The following is a 22,006-nucleotide window of genomic DNA, read 5'->3' as shown; positions in this document are numbered from 1 at the left end:
CTTCTTGGTGGCAGCAAAGTTCTCTTTTCAGTTCGGTTTATTTGGATTTAGATATTTGAAGAGTCTCAAGTTTCGTAACAAAGTTGAGTTTTTTGACTAACATGTGTAACGATAGACTAAAACGTAATCTTTTTAATGTTCTAGTATCCTCTAAACTCCCACCAGACAAAAGAAACAACAAAGGACTAATCCCATAAAAAAAAAAAAAAAAAAAAACACGAAAAATCGAATCCTATATATCTAAAGAGAACTGGTTTTGGCTTCCTGCGATAATTAAAAGAACCCCAAGACCATTTTTACAAATGTATTTCCTCTTGGTCTTTCTTCTTACTGTGGGGGAGCAATGTGGTAAGACATGATATGAACACTTTCATCTTGTGGGGGTTTGGGATTCGTATTGCTGCTGACAAAACCAGAGAAAGATTCAACTTCCGGAGAAGTATATATATTTATATCACGACAACAAGCTCGGTCCATTTTCCACAGCAGTACGAGCTTGTCCGTGGTTATTATTGTTCCCGTGCCTTGACATTTGTATGTCATGAGATACATGTGTTCTCTTTTTTGCATACGGAGCTCCTCTTGCTGCACAATATTGACAGTGCAGCTTATATAAGTTTTCTCAGACTTGAAGACAGTTTCCTAGTGCAGACTACAGAAATGGATGTTTTACCTGCAATCTGCTGTGCCCTAAGAATGTTCTGTCGTCTTTTCCACCATATCATTGCACATGCAACGATCAATAATAATGCTAGACTAACACCAAATGCTATCCCAATCTTGGCTCCTGAAGAAAGGTGAGGTCCGCAAGCTGGAAGCCCCGGGATTCCGCAAAGACCTGCATTATCTGTGAAGCTGCAGAGATAAAGAGTGACAGTTACCAGGTAAGTGAGTGGTTTTTTCCCAACAGCATTCTTCAGATGCCAAATCCAAACATTTTAAAGACTGATTGAATATTCTTACTTGAAGCTTGCTCTGTGCAACAGCCTCCCACCTACAGCAGCTGGTACTTTTCCTGACAAAGAGTTTCCATTGAGATTCCTGCAAACACAATTGAAGGTTTTTATATTGCTTGACCATGTGAAATGGACCAAAGAAAGAGCAAAATCAAGAGAAACTGAATAATCTTACAGAATCCGCAGGGAAGTTATTTCTCCTAAGGTTTCAGGGATAGATCCATTAAAGGAATTGTAGGAGAGGTCTCTGCAAAGATACATAAAGATTCAGCTTCAGGGCTCAGAATCGAAATGTAAACGCATTAAGTACTCAAATCAATAAACAAACTGATTACTTACAATACTTCCAAGCTGGTAACACTTCCAAGTGATGCAGGTATTCCTCCTTGAATGCTGTTTTGACTCAAGTTTCTGAAATATGAAAAAGATATTGATCAAGATGCCCTTCACTGTAAGGAGAAATTCAACAAGTTCAGGAACGAAAGTGAATGACATGACAAGTCATCTGCAGTATTAAGAATGTATTGACTTACATGCTCTGAAGATGTTTTAGTTTTGATATGTCGTTTGGTAGGAAACCTTTCAGACCTTGGTTATCAAGATCACTGCAAAAGAAAAACAAGGTTTGTCTATTCAAAAAACCTGATAAAAGACCAGAAACTCAAAGAGAGATCCTTTAACTCTAAACTAATGAGATACCTAAATAAAAAGAAAGAGTTCATATATCTCTTGACTTATGTAAGTGTTTAGACTTCATATAAACTATATGATTAATGTATATGCACAAAACAAAAGGAACGGAGCTATACAGTCCATCAATGAACCATCGGCTGGTGTTCTTGTCCAGCTGACAATCAGCTCCACTCCATGGATGTTGTGGCGGAACACATGGATCACCATTCCATCCAAACCTTGATGGAAGCGCTAAAGCCTTTTTCATTTTCTGTAACGCACCGACTGTAACATAAAATAGCGAGTAAGTATAAGACGTTTGCGTGCAACTATAATCCAGTGATCCAGAAAGAAAGAATCAAACAACTAGCTTGATATTGAAGAGCTAACTAGAAGAAACTAAGAGGCACACACGTTTAGATAACCAGCATCTATTCAAGTAAAAGAACAGCAATGAAATGACAACCTTACAAGTGAACAAGTGTATCATAAAAAATGTGTACCTTCATCCCGTAATGTTTTAAACTCAGCGGTAATGATCTCAAAGACCTCAATCGCATTGATAATAGCACGACCACCTGCCTTGGGTTGTAGAACGACTGTTAAGGTTCTTCCACTGACAGTCACTGTTGCATTGAGAACAAGTGCTGCATATCTGTCACCACTCATCTTTATGATATCCACATCTTCAAAGAAAGTGTCGCCATTTATCACAACATCAAACACCCTTTTGCCTTCAGCAGTGATTGTAGCATCAATCTCTGCAAAGTGCAACCACACTGAGTACTTTCTGTTTGGTTCCACATCCAGGCTATATGTTAAATCTGGTTGGTCGTCTGTGCTAACCAAAGCTGACTGATATAGTGCTTCTGGATAAAAGTTTGGCGAAACTGAGGCTTTCTTGATGGTATTCTCAGTTGATCTTGGAGAATCAGCGCCTTTACCAAAAGATCTCCTTGGATTCCAAAACCTATCACCACCCCAATGATCCCCTCTGTAATCTTCATCAAACCTTGGCTTACCAGTACCACAAGTCAACCTCGTGGCAGTTCTAAGTATCACTCCTTGGCTCCAACCTTGACCAAAGTTGTAAGCTTTCTCATCAACCTGGGAAATCTCAATACTAAGGATGGCAGGATCACCATGACCTGTACTATGGAAACATATTGTAGCTGTCCCACCCATAAGAAACATGCGAGCCTCAGCGAAGACTTGATCATCTTCACTACTCCAACCGGATTTGAGAGAGGAAATATGAGTCCCTTCAATAGATATGTCAAAGAGAGGCTCTTTGTCGAAGTTAGGCTGATCAACAACTCCAAAGAAGATCCTCACAGAGTAGTGTCCCTTTGGCACTCGGACAATGTTGTAGCAATTGTTTGGACCTTCGGATATAGGGAAATATCGAAGTGTCTTCAATGGAGGAGTTATATAACTAGGAGATGTTGCATTGGCAGGTATGCCTCCAGTGTAGGCAATATCTTTGAACCAAATAGCATAAGTTGGCGGGGTTCGAACATTTTTTCGAGCTCCACAACTAATCCGCAAGGCATATGGAGCTTCAAAAGCAACCCAAAAAAAAACTAAATCATTGGATATTCAACAAAACCAGAAAATGTATCAGTTCATATTTATTAGAAACATAGTAAAAACCTTTCCTTTGATGCTCGAGCTTATAAAACAGGTCAATGTATGATAAAAATAGTACCAGACGCAGATCAAATATGCTCTCAAATACATGTTTCAAGAAACATCAACTCGTAAATCTTGAGGAATCAAGAATTTTCGAAAATCGTTGATGTCAGTTGAAAGAGAATTAGAGAGCTGGTGTGAATCCAATTTTACAAAGTCAGTATTGATCGGGAAAGAAGAAGCGGTGGAAAGCAAAAGGACAGAGTAGAGTAATACAAGTGAAATGCAAATCAAGATTTCGATTCAAGAAAAGAAGATAGTTGCCAAAAATGAAGTAAAGTGAGAGCTGCCAAGAATCTGGGAAAAAACAACGAACCTGGTCGAGCTGAAGAAGAGGGAAGACCAAATGAGAAAATAAAAAGACATGCGAGGATAAATCGAAGCATCTTTTGTTTGATCTCTATACAAGAAGAATCCCAAAACTATCTTGCTCCTCTTCTCTCACACACACGAATCTCTCTCTCTCTCTCTCTCTCTCTCTCTCTCTCTCTATCTGCAAGAGTCTCTCATTTGGCCATTTTAGCACTGACTTATTAACTTTATTTGGTTCGTTTGTTTTGTTTTCCTTTTCGGTAAGACTGAGGGAAGAGAGAGAGAGAGAGCAGAAGAAGCAAGGGGACGTGAGTGCAGGTAAAAAAAAGCTCCGCTACTGAAAAAATATATTTAATCTTATTTAATGCTCCCACCTCTTTATTTTTCTTATAATTTTGTTATTTTTAATTTAGTTTTCTTTGTATTTTTTCTTCTGGATGGAGTATTAATAAGAGAGGAATAATCAAATGTTTTGATGCGCACATAAGTTATCGTAGTTACTAGTCAAAGTGTGTAATCCGACAGCTTAAAATGTGCTGTAGCGTTAATATCACCAACAGTTGGATTGATTGATCGATCTTACGCTTTGGCAATATCGTCCACAAGTTTGTGCATGCCTTATTTCCTATAGCTAGCCCTCCTTTCGTGTCTAACTAAATTTTAAACAGTCTTAATTTTTTTTATGAGAATGTTGTAAGTTAAATACTCTTTTTTTTTTTTCCTTAAGTGAACTAATCTATAGTAATGTTTAAGCGGCCTAATTGACCATATTTATAAGATCTTATAAAACCACTAAGCCTAAACTCATTTGTTGTTGATATGGGGTCAACTATATATTGGGTCTCATTACACTTCATCAAAGCAAACAAAATTTGCTCATTCTAGTAAGGGGGCCATTGGAAAAGTATATACTAAACCACTAATATACCACAAAAGTTATGTAAATCTTCGTGAGATCTAGATAATTTAGAACGGTCAGTCTAGTTTTTTACTCAGCATGAATTAGTTAAGATGTGGAAAACAAGGTCTGAAAATTTAGAGACAAAACCTAACTACTTGCTAATGCTATAACATCGATCTAATCCTGGAATCACCAACGTCCCCACAAACGTCCTAACTCGTAATCGTGATCACACCTACATATCTCCATCACCGGAATTTAGAAAGATTAATTCAAACCAATCTTCATACGTTACAAAGTGTAAGAAAACAAAAAACCATCTTTGTCGAATATTAGAATTTTCTTAACTTTAACAATATATTTGTACGCTAAATGACGAGTAAAGAAGAACGAAAATATTCAATGAAAAAAAAAGACGAAAATATAAAAAATAAAAAATAAATTTATTACATTATATTCTACGTAAACGGTTCAATTTCACCAAAATATAGATGAATGCTTCATTTCACCATTAGTTAATATGAATGTTTTAAATGGAGAAGTACCATTTTTGTGTGTTCGGATGAATTTTAGTAAAAAAAAAAGACGATATATATATATATATATATTCTAGAAAAACTGTGATTATAAGATGTACCAAATTTATGGATATAAACTTTCGAGTTGTGGTGGTGTTAAAAAAAAAACACACTCTGGAGTTGTGGAGTTAAGACCAAAAAAGAAAAAACTATGGATATGAAATTGTGGAGTCGGTGGAGGTAGTCTTTTGTAGTTGTTGCAATTAATAGTAGTTAATTGGAACAAATCAGTGCTTTGTGATATTTAAACATTAGTTTAAGAACGGTTTTGTTTGTAATGTTTGGTGGGACGACAACGAAATCGTCACGTGACGAAACATTCCCGGTCTGGGGGTCACCAGAAATGCTAGTTGTAACTTGTAACTTGAGAATAGTACCCTCCATTTTTATCGGACGGCTGAGAATTAATGGTCGTAATCTCTTTATATGTATATAAATATAGTAGCTCCGGTTAGTTTTTGACTTTATAACATTGATTGATGCAATCTTCGGTATGCACATCAAAAGCATTCCCCAGTCGAGTCCCTTCCTTGACCAAATAAGAAGTCGTTACCCATACATCTTTTTATACTATTTATACATATAAAATCCTTACTATAATTGAAAACATATCTAAAAAGTCAATGTTATACTTTTTATGCAATCGAACATTTCTAAAACTGGTCTCCTTCTCCATTCTACACAACATCAATCACTAATTTAGTAGTACATATCAGTACTATCAACTAATTCCACAAAGAACAATCACGACGGAAAGGTGCGTGTCCATGTTCTTATTGGTTTTACTGTAACTCGGCTAAGTGAGCTAAGAGAAATTCGAGAACAATAAGCTTTTCTTTGTATTAATATGTAAAATCAAGTGTGAAGAGAGACGATTGTTGAAGAGCTTGACCAAGAACTAATGTTTCTGTCAAAGTACGAGCCGAATAAACTGGTGTGTTAATTTCAATGATTTACATCAGTATATATATAATCATTGTGAGCTTAACAACATAACCTAGCCCATAAGCCTATATAACCATATATATATCCCAATACTCCCCTCAAGTTGGAGCATGGAAGTTATGAATGGCCAACTTGGAAAGCAAATAAAGAAACTGTAGACTGCTAAGAGCCTTGGTGAATATGTCAGCAAGCTGGTCTTCAGAGGATACAAACGATGTTTGCGGGCAGCCTCAGAAAAGGGAGCGGTCGATCCAACACTGAGACCGATCAATCCGTTTTCTGAACCGGTCGATTTTGAGTAGACCAATCGATCCGGATGAAAGCTGAGCCGAGAAACCAATGACGTCGGGACGAAGTTCACCAGCACGAGCTATGTTTTGATGCTTCTCTTCTTGTTGAATCAAAGAGCAGACAATAGAGATGATGTTACCATGATCAACTCCAGGAGGAAGATAATAATCTGACAAGATGTTAGCAATAGTAATAGCCAAATCATCAGCCATGATGACAAATCAAATAACAAACATAGCAAACTGCTCGTTTGTGATGAAAAAGAAAAGAGCAATTGGCTCTTAACAAAACACGTTGAACAAAATAAACTTCAAGCAAACGGCTCGTGATCAACGAAATCAAGAAGGTGAATCCAAAGAAGATATCAGATCCAACAAGGTAAAAAAAAAACCAAGAGAAAAAGAAAACCCGAAGAATCAACCAATTGGCTTGAATCAGAACAAAAGAAAAAACAAAGAGCAAGTGGCTCCTTGAAGAAAAGAGATCGATGGTCAACCAAAAACAACCAAATGGCTTGAGATCAATCAAAACACGAAAAAGAAACCTAATCGAAAGGCAAAAAAAAACTTCCAGAACTTGATAAGAAACCAAAACGAAGCAAAAGATGAAGAAGACAGGGAGACCGCAGCCGGTGCTGGTCTCAGATCTGAGAAAAAAAACTTAAGGCGCCGCTGGGTATTAGGTCTGAAAAATTAGGGTTTAGGCCGTGATACCATGTCAAAGTACAAGCAGAATAAACTTGTGTATTGATCTCAATGATTTACATCAGTATATATATATATGTATATATAATCATTGTGGGCTTAACAACATAACCTACCCCATAAAACTATATATATAACCCTATATATCTCAATAGTTTCATGAAAATGGAAACATTTTGTGCCCATTGCTGGAGACCCATGCATGATTTGATATTTTTACAGTGCATATTGATATTACTCTATGAACTTCGTTATGACCATCCGGTTAAAGATGATACACCCAAGACATTACTAATATCTAAACTTAACAACTAATTTTCAGCAAGAAAAAAAAAATTAAGCATATCTCGTTGTTGATGTATGAAATCGACAATGTAAATAACACGAATATTCTTAGGGATAAATCGGAACTGGTCCTTTTATTAACGTAGAATCGAAGATGAGACTTTTCGGGAAATACAATCAAAGATTTAAGCGCAATTAATACGAAAATAAATGTTCTTTTCTCTCTGATTGCCAAGATTTTGGATCCCCAGCTCTGACAATGATATCTGGTATTTATAGTGGGTCATTGCCTAGGGTCTCCTCTGTCTTTTCTGCAAAATGACGATTTTGCCCCTGCGGCCAGATGAGCCAGGTCCATGACATCAGGCCATTCACTTCCTGAGTCAATCTTCTGTTTGGGCTTCCTGAAATGTTGGGGGCAAAGCCCATATCCAACAATGGTCCCCCCTAGTCCGATGTGCGATGGCTTGCTTGAGCCCGTCGGGTACAATTCCACGTTTCTAGGCTAGTCTTGCAGAAGGAACATAAGATTTTTCAGAGCTTGAGGATCTTCTGGAAGGTTCCTGGATGAATAGTGCGTTGCGCACATTTTTCGAGACATCCGGAGGGTTCCGGGATGAATAGTGCATTGTGCATGTTTTTCGAGACATTCGGAGAGTTCCATGATGAATAGTGCATTGCATACGTTTTTTGAGACATCCGGAGGGTTCCGGGATGAATAGTGTGTTGCACACGTTTTCCTAGGTCTGTCGGGTTTTAAACAGGAGTTTTGCGTGTTCTGCACGTTTCCCAACACACAGGAAATAGAAATAGCTTCAAAACTAGGGTTTTCCTTTTTACCTCGGTCAACGCGCTGGTCCCCCATATATATATGTCTCCTTGACTATTCTTTTACTTCTAACTTTCTACCATCTTCTCCAAAAGGTAAACTTCTCCTTCTTCCTTCCTTATCTATTTTTTTTATTTTATTTTTGGTTTGTATGATCAATAGTCTCGCCGCCGACCATGCCATGCCGTTGTCTCGCTGTCTTGCCGCCGACCATGCTACGTCGTCGTCTCACCGTCTTGCCGTCGCTTAAACCAGCGAGCTTGCTTTGCCGGCACCATCTTCCTCCCGGCAAACGAATCCGCCACGCACTACCGGACCTGGCCGGGACCGTGAGGCGTCTCGGTCTAGGTGTTGCGCCGTGAATTGGCGGTTTTGCTGCTAGATCTGCCACCTGCTTTGCTCCGCCGAGCACCCTTGTCGTCGTGCTTTGCTGACCGAGACCGTGAGGCATCTCGGTCATGCTGCGCTGCCGCCAGATCGGGACCGTAAGGCGTCCTGGTCTCACCTGCCATGTCGCCGTGCTTCGCTGCCCCCAAATCTGCTTATTTGTTTCTTCGTCACCTCCTTGCAGCCAGATGGTCCCGCACTGTGCCGCCAGGGTCGTAATGGTTTAGCGTCGGAACGATGGTGACGTGCTCGTTGTAAGGGGGCGATACGCTTGGCGAAAGAGATGGCGAGATGGGATGGCGCGATGATTCGGCGAGATGGCTTGGTGAGATGATTCGGTGAGATGGCTAGCTTACACATGTGTTCGACGGGCGTGTTCGCGTGACAATGTGCCGAGTTTGATGTTTGTCTGATTGGTGAGATTGAGGTTAAAATTGTGCTTCGAGAGTTGGCGTATTGGCGAGATTGAGGCTTTCGGAGGCATGGTGACTAGCTCGAGTATGCGCTGTTGAGACCATACTTCGAAAGTTGGCGAGATCAATGTTTAGCGAGATCGACATTGTGGGTTCAAGATCGGCGAGCTCCGTGTTGTGGGTTCGAGTTGGCGTGATGGAGGATCTTGTAGGTCTAGGCGAGGTCGAGATGTGGCCAAGACCGTGAGGCGTCTCGGTTCAACTGCAAACGCTGTGCCGTGGTACCTTCGTCTCCGCGCGTAGCTTCGATGGTCTTGGCGATGTTGAGATAGTCGCGAGGCCGTGACCGAGGCGAGGTCGAGGTTTGGCGAGCTTAAATGAGTGTTTGCGAGACACTGCCTTAGGTGGTGAGGTGGATGATGTTCCCGCGATATGCGCGTAACGGACCGTATTAGCGAGGTGGCGAGGTAAGCGTATTAGCGAGATAGACATCGAAAGTTTGCGAGATGGACGTCGTACGGGGGCAAGATGGGTTCCATACGATAGCGTACTTCGAAATTGTCATCCTTGTTGTTGTGGTCTTAAGAGCGCGACATCGAGAGTGGGTGTTGTACGTATTGCGCGGGATGACCTGGAACAGTACGCGACATGGTGGAGCTTGCCAAATAGGACAGTACACAAGATGGTGCGTGGTATGCAGTACGTTGGAAGCTACAATTTGGGTGTGATCTATCTGTCTCGAGTACTATGGCATTTTTGTTGTGGTTTGTTGCTCTAATACTGACCGGTTGCTTAGTTGGTTTTGCAAGGTCTTGCGCCATGGCTTCTGGAGATGATGTCTTTGGTGAAGTTCCAGAGGAGTTTGGAGATGACCAGTATCGTGAGCTAGAGAGAGGTCTCGACGAAACTAGAGCTGACTGTCCTTCATGGTGGGATCCGACGGAGGGAAGAGGTGTCGTTACAGATCTGGCGGATATGACGGAAGAAGATGTTCGAGAACTAGAGGAAATGTTCCCTACGGATAATCAGGCCCTTAGTTTGATTCCACACCCGTCAGGTCAGGGCTGCGGGAAGGTGCTTGCATATGAAGAACGCACTGGTTGGGAGTGCGCTCCTAGGTCTCTTGTCACTGGCTTAGCTGTGAGTAATGGGGTTCCGAGACGTCGCAAAGGTCGTACGGGAGACGGAGAACGCACCCCCCGCGATGAAGGAAGAACCCTAAGCGATGACATTTCTATGAAATGCCACACAACCTGCATCTTGCGTTGCCGAGTATCAACGAACATCCGTGGCTCTGCTCGGCAGGTCACCCATGCGGCTTGTGGTTTCTGATTCCAGAATTCCTAACAAGTTACTGCGCGCGTCGGAAGATCGCATTCTCGCTGCTGTCGATCTCCACCATCCGTAACGCTGTGGGGCTTACGATAATCGGTGCCTCAATGAAAATAAAGATTAACGTGCACCTCTTTGAGCTAGTTACGCGATTTATGCATGACAACTCGGGGCTATGCTGTGCTCGCTGTACTCCGGGTCTCACGATTACCTGCGGCCAGAAGAGCCACATTCACGGTTGGCGGAGGCGGTTTTCCTTCGTAGAAATAAAAGAGATTTCGGTTGAGGATCCCAACACGACTTGTCCTCTTGCTTGGAACTTGAATCCCGATGGCCATTGCTGGGTTGGGTTCGTATCCTTTGGTTTTCTTTACTCCGCCTTCTGACCATATTTGTTCTATTTTTGCAGATAATCCTCCACCTTCAGCTGCGTGTAATTCTAAAACCATTGACAAAGCTTCCGCTTTTCTTTTTAGTGGGACTTTGCGGTTGCCGGTTGTCCTTTTGCACTTCGAGACTTATAAGTTTAGAATTTCCGCTTGCCTTCGTCTCGAGACTTGTGTGCTCTCGTATCTTATGTTTATATTCATTCCACAGGTTCGCGGACTGGATTACAAATGGGAGACTGCCTGATGCCTTGTTATGCCGATTTGTTCGACGCCGACGATGCGCCAGTTGTCACAACCGAGTTTTTTGCACCCAACGCCGAGGCCAGCGTGGAGGTTGTCATCGTGGAGTATGAGAATGGCGAGATGCCTTTTCCCGAGGGTGAGCCTAGTCGTAGGACTAACTCTTCTGAGGTCTCTACGGCTCGTGCAGCGAAGAAGCCTTCTTCGACGTCCCGTGGGAGTGTTCCAGCAGCTGGTGGTGGCGATCATTCCTGGAAGAGGACATCGCGCTCGAGTCCTCGGAGTGATGCTGGAGGAAGCTCTAGGCATCCCTATCACGCAGAGGATGGTCGCGTGGGCGTCGATCATTCGTTTTTGTTTCGCTACGATGTGAAAGATCTTGTGTTCTTTGGCGATTCACAGGCTTGTGCGGACCTCGCCAGCAAAATTCATGGTGACTTCGTCCCGCTTCTTGCTCCTGGCGATTTGGCTTGTCCAACCACGTATAAAGAATGCGTTCGTCGGCCGTTTCAGGTTAGAGTCTGTTTTTTCGATTTGCTTTGCCTTGCGTTTGCATGTTACCTAGTCATAATCCAGTTGTCTCCCTTAATCTTTTAGGCGCTGAGCTGGACGAACCGTCTTACTGGCGACTACGAGGACAAGGTGCGTGCTGCTAAGAGGGAGAACGCGCTTGCTCAGGATGCGTTGGTTCAAACTGAGCGGTCGAGCAAGGATAATGCGACTCTCGTCAAGGAGCTGTCGGCTTTTCTTAAGCAGTCCCAACGAAAGCTCAAGATGGGCATTGCTATTCCCGAAGATAGGATGGTGCGTCTTGCAGCTAGCGAAAAGGAGCTCCAAGCGAAAGTGAACCGAGTTGTAGTGCCATCGCTTCTCCTTTCGGTATTGCAAACTTTTTTGTTTTTGCTTTATGACTCGGTCATTCGTATTTTATAGACGATTTCTGCGCAATGGTTGATTATTGCCGATTTTCGTTTCCTTCATTATGATGAAGTTGCTTTTGAATGATCACACAAAGTTTGATTATTGCGTACAATAAAGATGCGACATTTTTGTTGTTTACAAAGCATATTTTGCAGTGCAGGACGTCTCCTGGCTTACCATGGATATGTTGCTCCCCGAAACGTCTCAAGTAGACAAGACGAGCTTGTCGTACTTTTTAGGTGCGGTACGCTTGACCGGCTTATCTTGTGGGTGCTACAGGAATTGCGAGTGTGCGAGTCGGGGTCTCGGCTTACTCACTTTGAGTCCTGCTAGCTCGTTGCGAGTTTGGGTTCGGCTTAAAATGTCCTACCAAAGTTAGGACGTGGATTATTTCACCACTGCACTCATGCGGAGCGCGTTTTTGAGCTGTGCGCCTGGCCAGGGCGTCAGAATAAGAGTCGATAGATTGCTCAAGTGTGTTTCGTTGTGAAACTTTTTATTTTTATTAAAATTATAGTTGGACCTCGTAAAAGGCTGCCTACGTACCCTCGAAAGGGATCAAACCATTTGTAGTTCGGATTACATAGAAATGCTCGGTAGATCGATCTGTTTTTTTGCGACTGGCGGACTAATGATAGTAGCGCTTGAGGTTGGCGGAATTCCACGATCTCGGGACTGGAGTGCCATTCATCTCGAGTAACTGGCAGACGCCGGGTTTGACAATCTTCGAGATTAAGTATGGATCCTCCTAATGTGCGCCAAGTTTTCAAGCGTTCTTTTCTCTTGTATTCTCGTAGACTTTGCAGAGGACGAGATCACCCTCGGCAAAGTAGCGAGATTTGACTTTCTTGTTGTAAAATTTTACGGCAGCTTGCTGGTAGTTCTGGATGCGAAGTAGAGCTTGGTCGCGGTCTTCTTCGACGAATAGGAGTCTGTCACACAGCTTTTGGCTGTTCAAATCAGGATTATGAACAAGCATCGATCGTCGAAGCGTGGGGATTCTTACTTCGGCCAGTGCGAGTGCCTCCATGTCGTAGGCGAAAGAGTATGGTGTTCGAATGGTACACGTGCGCGGGGAAGTTCAATGAGACTATAGGACACCGTCGAGTTTGTCGGCCCATAGGCCCTTCTTGGCATCGAGTCGGTTCTTGATTCCGGCAATTATGGTCTTGTTGGTTGCCTCTGCCTGTCCGTTGCCCTGCGGGTATCTTGGAGTCGATTAGCTAAGGCGAATTTGCCATCCAGCACAGAATCCTTCGAATTACAGGGAAATGAATTGTGGGTCGTTGTCACATAAGATCTCGTACGGAAGCCCATGTCAGCATATGATGTTTTTCTAGACAAAATTCTGGACTTCATTTGATTTTAGTGAGATATACGATTCTGCTTCAACCCACTTGGTGAAGTAGTCTGTCATGATCAAGAGATACTTGTTCTGGTTAGATTGTGTTAGCGGACCGAGAATATCCATCTCCCATCGCATGAAGGGGTAAGGTGGTGACGTTGTTCGCAGAAGTTCGGGCGGAGAATGGATGAATGGAGCATGACGCTGACATTTTTCTCACTTGGCTGCAAATGTGGAACAATCGGCTACCATAGTTGGCCATAAATGTCCATTGCGACGGATTCGAAGTCCCAAGGCGAGACCACCTGAGTGATTGTCGCATGCGCCTTCGTGGACTTCGCGCATGATATCGTTGATGTCCTTCTTGTTGATGCAGATGAGAAAAGCGCCAGTAGCGTCTCGCCGAAATAAGTTGCCGTCTAACATCGTACACTGGGTGCACTTAGCACACAAACGCCGAGTTTCCCACTTATCTTTTGGACCTATTCTGTCAGCGATGTAGGCTATAATTTTGGATTGCCAGTCGTTATCTGCAGAAGTATCAGGAACTTGAGCTGGGGCTGGTGTTGGGATTACTCATGCGATTGCTAAGACGTGGAACAGGTTTATTGGTGTGTCTGTTGAAGGCGCTACTTCAGGAACCTTGGCTGGAGTAGGGGGCAATAAGTTGACGTCGATACTTGGTTGATCGATGCTTTCCACATGTATTATTCTTCGGAGATCAGGATCAGAAGGAGAAGCGAGCGTCACGAGTGCGTCCGCCAGAGCATTGTTACTTCGTGGAATCTTGACGAGCTCGAAGGATTCAAACTTCTGAGATAAGTCGCGGACGACCTTGAGGTAAGCGTCCATGCGTGCGTGTCTTGCAGCATAATCTCCATTAAACTGGTGCGTAACTAGTTGTGAATCACAATAAGCTTGGATCTTTTTGACTCCAATCCTGTGCGCGAGGCGCAATCCAGCGATTAGTGCTTCGTACTCAGCGTCGTTATTTTAAGCAGAGAAAGCAAGACGGAATGATTGCTCCAATACTTCTCTGGTAGGCGAAGTTAGACGTACGCCTGCTCTTGAACCCATCTTTGACGAAGCGCCGTCTACGTGAAGTGTCCATATTTTGGGTTGAGGGGAGTCAGCTTCGAGTTCGGGAGAGAGTTCAACGAGAAAATCTGTGAGAACTTGTGATTTGGCACACATGCGGTTCTTGTACTCTATATCGTATTCACTCAACTCGACTGCCCATTTTGCAAGGCGTCCTGACTGGCTCGGGCTTTGAAGAATTGTCCGTAGAGGCTGATTTGTTAAGATTTCGACAGTGTGAGATTGGAAGTAGGGGCAGAGCTTTCGAGCTGAAATTACGACTGCGTATGCGAGCTTCTCAAGAGTCGGATATCGGAGTTCGGCGCCATCGAGGGTCTTGCTCACATAAAAGATAGGGTTGCTGCTCGCCGTGATCTTCTCTGACAAGCACGCCACTTACAGCCGAACAAGAGATGGCGATGTAGAGATACAAAGTTTCTCCTTGTTCTGGTTTAGCAAGTAATGGTGGAGATGAGAGATAGTCTTTTAATTCCTTGAATGCTGATTCACATTTTTCGTCCCACTCAAAACAATTGTTTCCGTTGAGCGGGAGATGAAGCGATTTAAAGCGGTGATTTGTCCAGTAAGACGTTGCACCTCGCGGGTGTTTCTCGGGGAAGGAAGGTTGATAATTGCTGAAATCTGCTTTGGATTAGCTTCTATACCGCGTTTTGTGACGAGGAATCCCAGGAATTCACCGGAAGTTACGCCAAATGTGCACTTAGCAGGGTTGAGCTTCATGTTGTACTTGTTGAGTATCTCGAAACACTGCTTCAAGTGTGTGACATGGTCTGCGGCTTGAGCTGAGTTGACTATCATGTCGTCAATGTAGACTTCCATTGTTCGACCAAGTTAGCTTGCAAACATTCGGTTCACCAGTCGCTGATACATCGCTCCCGCGTTTTTCAATCCAAAGGGCATTACTCTGTAGCAGAAAGTGCCTTGTTCAGTAATAAACGCAGTCTTCTCACGATTATCCTTGTGCATCATTATCTGGTTGTATCCAGAGAATGCATCCATGAAAGATAGCAGTTTGTTTCCAGTTATGGCTTCGACGAGCTGGTCAATGTGCGACAGAGGAAAACTATCTTTCACACTGGCTTTGTTGAGATCCGTGAAGTCAACGCATACTCTCCACGTACCGTTTTTCTTCTTAACCACAACTGGGTTACTCAGCCAATCCGGATAGTGAACTTCCGTAATCGAACCAGCATCTAGCAGCTTTCGTACCTTGTCATTGACCGAAGTTGTGCGCTCCGCACTGAGCTTCCGACGCTTCTGCTTAACGGGATTGTAAGTCGGATCAACGTTGAGCTCGTGGCTGGTAATGCTAGGGTCGATTCCAGTCATATGGTCTATCATCCAAGCGAAGGTAGTTGCATTTTTTCACAAAAATTGAATGAGCTCGTCCCTCAAAGCCGAAGGTAGCTCGGCGCCTATTCCGACGCAGCGCTTGGGGTCGGACAAATCGATGTTGACTTGGATTACATATTCTTTCGGAGGTGGTGTGTGTGGATCTCGCGGTGGTGCTGATTCAGCAATTACGAAAATCCTTGCGTTCCGCATCTTTTTCATGATGATGGAGCAAGTTCGCGCCATCACGGAATCTCCGTGGAGCGTGTAGATACCGTATGCGTTTGGAAAATTGACGCACTGGTGGTAAGTTGAAGCTACAGGACGCATCTTATGGAGCCATGGTGTTCCGAGAATGATGTTGTAGACGATGGGTTTATCCACAATTGCGAAGTTGAAGCATTGCATCGTGCCGCCGGAGTAAATTGGAAGTGTTATGGTTCGAACAATCATTGTAGTGTCTCCATCGAATCCCGTTAGAGGTTGCGTTTCATGTGTCGTGCTGCGAAGATCAATCTCCATTTAGATCAGAACGTCCTTGAATATTACATTGACCGAGCTCCTGGTGTCAATAAGAATTCTTGTCATCGAGCTCTCCCCAATCACCATTTCTACGACCAGCGGATCGTTGTTTGGACTTACGTTGCGTGCTTCCTCTTCAGTAAACGTAATAGGATCGGAGGACCTTTTAAACGTGTTGCTATGGGAGGGCCAGCTGCGCTTTGTTTCTGCTTCGCGATAGTAAGCTTGAATCGACCAAACAGAATCGCGGCATGTAGATAATCCACCCATGATCATATTGATCCATCGATCATTTCGTGCCGCAGCTTCCTTTTCTCGTGCTCGATCATTTCGTGCCGCAGCTTCCTCTTCACCTGGCGAAGGACACGTGCCTCATGCGTAATCCCGATTGCAATGCTGGCATGGCTCATAGTACTCTTCTACGGCCATATTTTTCGAGCTCGGTTTTTTTCGGGCGCTTTCTTTACCGCATTGGCTTGGTTCAGGTTTACTTTTCCCTTGTCTTCCTCCACTTCGATGTATCGATTTGCGTGCATAAGGACTTCTCCCAAGGATGTGACAGGTAGGATTGTTAGGTCTTCTTTGAACCTGGTCCCGTGAGAAAGTGCGTTCTTTAGTACACCTATTGCAGCGTCATCAATGATAGCGAGCTGAGATACGACTCCTTTAAACGTGGCCATGAAAGTCCGCTGCGACTCATTGTGCTTTTGGTATATTCTCCATAAGTCGGCATTTGACGCAGGCACATGCATGAAGCATTGGTGATGCTGAAGGAAGGTGGTTGTTAGTGCTTCATAACAATCGATCGAGTTGGCCTTAAGCCTTGAAAACCAGTTCAATGCTTCGCCAGTTAGGCTATCGACGAACAGTTGACAACTTCCCGCGTATTCTTCTTCTGGTGAGAAGTATAAACTACCAATGTGGATGGACATCGACTTCAGGAAGACAGTGGGGTCCCCCTTTCCGTCGTACGGTATCGGCTTGTTTTTGTTGGTGTCGGGGTTGCATCTTACTCCGACACCTGAGACTCTTGTGGTGAAAGGCGAACGTCGCGCCTCTGCCAGCACGGTCTCCAGTTCTGGTGCTGCGCTTGTCACACAGTGCATCTGAGAGCATCTGCTCAGTTTGGAAACGCACTCTCAGCTGCTCGCCATTGGGTCTAACGACGATCGACGAGAATCAGGGCCTTCCATTGGCGTGGTTCTCTGCACGCGGAATGGTAGCGACATTGGCACGGAATGGTAGCGGCATTGTGCTCATCCTTGAGATGCCATTTGCGCTGCTTGACCGCTCATCCGGTCCAGGGTTCTTCTTACGGCTGCATCGAGTGCGTCTTGGTTGACAATAACTCGTGCAGATGTGTGATGAGGTTGAGTGATAGGCGTAGTGCCTATAGCTTTGCGGTTAATCGGAGTGTCGCCAGCAGCTGCACGATCAGGAGTGATAGCGCCATTGGCTAGGCCATTGGTCGGAGCGACGCGCATAGCGCCTACGGCTTCGCGGTCGGTTGGATTAACGCCAGCGGCTGCACGAACAGGAGGGATAGTGCCGTTGGTTTCGCGATTGATCGGAGCGGGTGAGTTGGATTGACGCCTTGGAGTTGGAGCGTCCTCTAGCGGGTGAGGTCCCATATGGTTGGCCTAGGGGACACGACGCGAGCTGCGGGAGAGCGTGGTGCGGAGGAGTCGACGCCTTCGTTGCTGGAAAGATCGGTATGAGACATGCTTTTGGTTTTCCGAAAACGCCTTTGTCTTCAAACTCTATTCGTCAAATGAAAGGAATCTGTCTAGCCCCACGGTGGGCGCCAAATTGTTGATGCATGAAATCGATAATGTAAATAACACGAACATTCTTAGGGATAAATCAGAACTGGTCCTTTTATTAACGTATAATCGAAGGTGAGAGTGTTCGGGAAATACAATGAAAGATTTAATCGCAATTAATACGAAAATAAATGTTCTTTTCTCTCTGATTGCCAAGATTTCGGATCCCCAGCTATGACAATGACATCTAGTATTTATAGTGGGCCATTGACCTAGGGTCCCCTCTGTCTCTTCTATAAAATGACGATTTTGCCCCTACGGCCAGATGAGCCAGGTTCATGACTTCAGGCCCTTCACTTCCTGGGTCAATCTTCTGTTTGGGCTTCCTGAAATGTTGGGGGCAAAGCTCATATCCAACACCCGTGAACTCCGGTTTCGAGACTAGTAGCATGTGAGTTCTATTGACTTTTTTTTTTAAATCTATATGAAGTCACTAATTGATCAAGAATCCAAATAAACAAAAAATGATAAGACAAATAATCCATGTAACGTTTTTTTACATGAAAGTGTGAAGACGAACGATGACGAAAAGACTCGAGTGGAAACTTAACAAAAATATGGGCGACTGGAAATATGAATTATACTTGGGCTTGGGTGTACAAGTCCATTTTCCTAAGACTTAACTGGTCAACCATAAGGGTGGGGAAAAGAATACTTTAGCATTCATAATTTAAACCATTTACTTGTCCATTTGCTGCACTCAGATGTTCCAGGTGGTCGTTGGATGCTCTCCTAATCCTTCCTTGAAGTGTTATGACTCAGATTCAACTACAGGAATGCTTAAGTGTGGTAAATACTCTCGGTGTATGAGAGGGTTTGGCTCAAGCTCAAGTTTGCACGTGTGAGCATCACGTGTGACTGGTACGGTTGGTAGTTGTTACGAACGGCCGTGGGTAGAATTGTCTTTTATCTTTTACTCGAAGTTCTTATCTTCTCTTAAGCTGGATCAGAAGTCAGTTAGATCTTGATCAGAGGGAGATTAGAGAGAGAGAGAGTAATCAAGAGAGAAGAAAGATAAGATAGAGCTTTGTAAACTGTATTGACCGTTGTTCTAGTGGATTACCGGAGAGGTTTCCTCCGACGAGACGTAGCGTTTCCACCTTGGAAGCGTGAACTCATTAAATCTCGTGTTGTCTCTTTTCTTCTTTGATTCTCGAGTTTATCAGTTTAATCTTTTCATTCCGCATTCGATTTGAGTTTGTTATTGGTCAGTTTGATCAGGTTTTACAACAATTGGTATCAAAGCTACGGTTTTGGCGAAGTTTGATTGAATCGGAGATGTCTGGGGTTCCGATCGCGGTGTTTGATGGTTCAGGGGATTTCTCTCTGTGGAAGACGAGGATTCGAGCTCATCATAGTGTGATCGGGTTGAAAGATGTGTTAATTGAGAAGGTTCCATCTCTGCCTCTCACGGAGGAAGAGGCTCAAGATCCTGAAAAGAAAAAGAAACGTGAAGCAGATGAGGCAGCTAGATTAGAGCGGTGTGATAAAGCAAAGAATATAATCTTCTTGAATGTTGCAGATAAGATGCTGAGGAACATCGAGCTGTGTGAAACCGCAGCAGAAGCGTGGTCAACGTTGGATAAGATGTTCATGCCAACTTCTCTTCCGCATCGCGTGTATTCACAGTTGAACTTCTACACGTTTAAGATGCACGAAAACAAGAGGATCGATGATAACATTGACGACTTCTTGAAGATTGTAGCGGATCTTAATCGTTTGCAGATCAAATTTTCTGATGAGGTACAAGCTATAATTTTGCTGAGTTCTTTACCTGCTAGATTCGATAGTCTGGTTGAGACATTGAAGTATAGTACTGGTAGAGAGAAGTTGAGACTGGATGATGTCATGGTAGCTGCTAGAGATAAAGAGAGGGAGGTAGCTCAGAACAACAAGTCAGTCTCAGAAGGTCATTTTGCAAGAGGAAGATCTGAGGAGAAATATAATGGTCAGAGTAATAAAGGTAAGGGAAGATCTCGGTCTAAAGCATGGTGACATCTGGTGGTAAAGCTGATGAGTTGGTTTTGGACACAAGTTTCTCATTTCATATGTCCCCAAGGAGAGATTGGTTTTATGATTTTAAGGAGGTGCATTCTGGATATTTGAAGATGGGAAATGATTCTTTGTCACATGTTAAAGGAATTGATAGTGTGAAGATCAAGGATTCAGATGGTGCTTTTGAGGTTTTAACAGATGTGAGATATATGCCATCTACGTCCAGGAATCTGATATCCTTGGGAACACTGGAGGATAAGGGATGCTGGTTTAAGTCTAAAGATGGTATTCTGAAGGTTATCAAAGGGTGTTCGACCATTCTAAAAGGGCAAAAGAGGGATACACTTTATATTCTGCAAGGAGAAACAGATATTGCTGAGTCGTATGCTTCAGAATTATCAAAGGAAGAGACTGACTTGTGGCACAGTCGTCTCGGTCATATGAGTCAAAGAGGGCTTGAGGTTCTTGTGAAGAAAGGATGTTTGAAAAGAGACGTCATCAGAGAGTTAAAGTTTTAAGAAAACTGTATTTTTGGGAAGAACCACAGAGTAAGTTTCTCACCAGCTCAGCATGTTACGAAAGAGAAATTGGGGTATGTTCATTCAGACTTATGGGGGTCTCCACACAATCCGGTATCGTTAGGGAATTGTTAATATTTTATCTCGTTTATTGATGACTTCTCGAGGAAGACGTGGGTTTATTTTCTTAAGAGGAAAGATGAAGCTTTTGAGAAATTTGTGGATTGGAAGAAGATGGTGGAGACTCAATCTGAGAGGAAGGTTTAGAAGCTGAGGACCGATAATGGTTTAGAGTACTGTAATCAGTAATTTGATAAATTTTGTAAAGATGAGGGTATTGTAAGACACAGTACTTGTGCTTATACTCCTCAACAAAATGGAATCGCAGAAAGAATGAATCGTACCATAATGGACAAGGTGAGGAGTATGCTTAGTGAGAGTGGCATGGAGAAGAAATTATGGGCAGAAGCAGCCTCTACTGCAGTATATTTGATTAATAGATCACCTTCTACAGCGATTGAGTGTGATCTTCCAGAAGAGAGGTGGACATCAAGATTGCCAGATTTGAGTTCTCTCAGGAAATTTGGTTGTTTAGTCTATGTTCATGCTGATCAAGGCAAGCTGAATCCTAGAGCGAAGAAGGGATATTTCACCAGTTATCCTGAAGATGTTAAAGGATATAAGGTGTGGGTTCCAGAAGAAGGGAGGTGTGTCATAAGTCGAAATGTTATTTTCAGAGAAGAAATTATGTACAAGGATGCAAAAGATGGTTCACAGTTCGACGTTCTTGGCTTGGACTTTCAGAATCAAGAGTTAGTTTCAAGTTCGTTTGATCAAGGTGGAGTTACATCGAATACTGATGTTTCTGCAGAAAAGGTTCTAGTCTGTGGTGAATCATCACAGGATCAAAGTGAGATATTGGAAGAAGAGGAGACTATAGAATTTAAGGAAGAAGATCTAAGTGATTATCAGTTAGTCAGGGATCGAGGGAAAAGAGCCATTAAAGCTAATAGAAGGTATAAAGAGTCTAATATGGTGGGATTTGCCTATTATACTGAAGATGGAGGAAAGTAAGAACCAGGATCTTATAAGAAAGCTTTGTTAGATCCTGACTGGGAAAAATGGAATGAAGCCATGAAAGAAGAAATGGTTTCAATGAAGAAAAATCACACTTGGGATCTTGGAGAGAAACCGGAGAATGCTAAAGTGGTTGGTTGTCGATGGGTTTACACTCGAAAGCCTGGTATCCCTGGTGTTGAAGCTCCGAGGTTTAAAGCTTGTTTGGTCGCAAAGGGTTATACCCCGAAGGAGGGAGTAGATTACTCTAAAATCTTTGCACCGGTGGTTAAGCATGTATCAATCCAGTGTTTGCTATCAATGGTGGTACAATTCAATATGGAGCTTCAACAAATGGATGTAAAGACGACATTCCTGCATGGTTTCTTGGATGAAGATATAGTGATGGCTCAACCGGAGGGTTTTGAGGACAAAAAGCATCCTAATTGGGTATGTTTTCTCAGAAGATC

The 22,006-nt window shown here is 43.3% G+C and overlaps 1 protein-coding gene across 1 annotated transcript; it reads right to left on the bottom strand.

Annotated features, from left to right (window-relative positions):
* Positions 1-70: 70 nt before the first annotated feature.
* On the bottom strand, positions 71-4,043 carry LOC104741442 (receptor-like protein 4). Its single transcript, XM_010462319.3, has 9 exons — positions 3,637-4,043; positions 2,132-3,187; positions 1,766-1,913; positions 1,490-1,561; positions 1,296-1,367; positions 1,132-1,203; positions 964-1,041; positions 674-855; positions 71-585 (listed from the first exon to the last, which is right to left on the bottom strand). Exons 1-9 carry the CDS (start codon positions 3,704-3,706, stop codon positions 455-457), a joined length of 1,881 nt encoding a protein of 626 aa, XP_010460621.2. The 5' UTR covers positions 3,707-4,043; the 3' UTR covers positions 71-454.
* Positions 4,044-22,006: the final 17,963 nt, after the last annotated feature.

The sequence above is a fragment of the Camelina sativa genome, chromosome 14, assembly GCF_030686135.1.
Source record: "Camelina sativa cultivar CO46 ecotype springtype chromosome 14, ASM3068613v1".
Classification (NCBI taxonomy): domain Eukaryota; kingdom Viridiplantae; phylum Streptophyta; class Magnoliopsida; order Brassicales; family Brassicaceae; genus Camelina; species Camelina sativa.
Note: the sequence above shows the minus strand (reverse complement) of the source record. Positions and strands in the feature narration are given on the sequence as shown.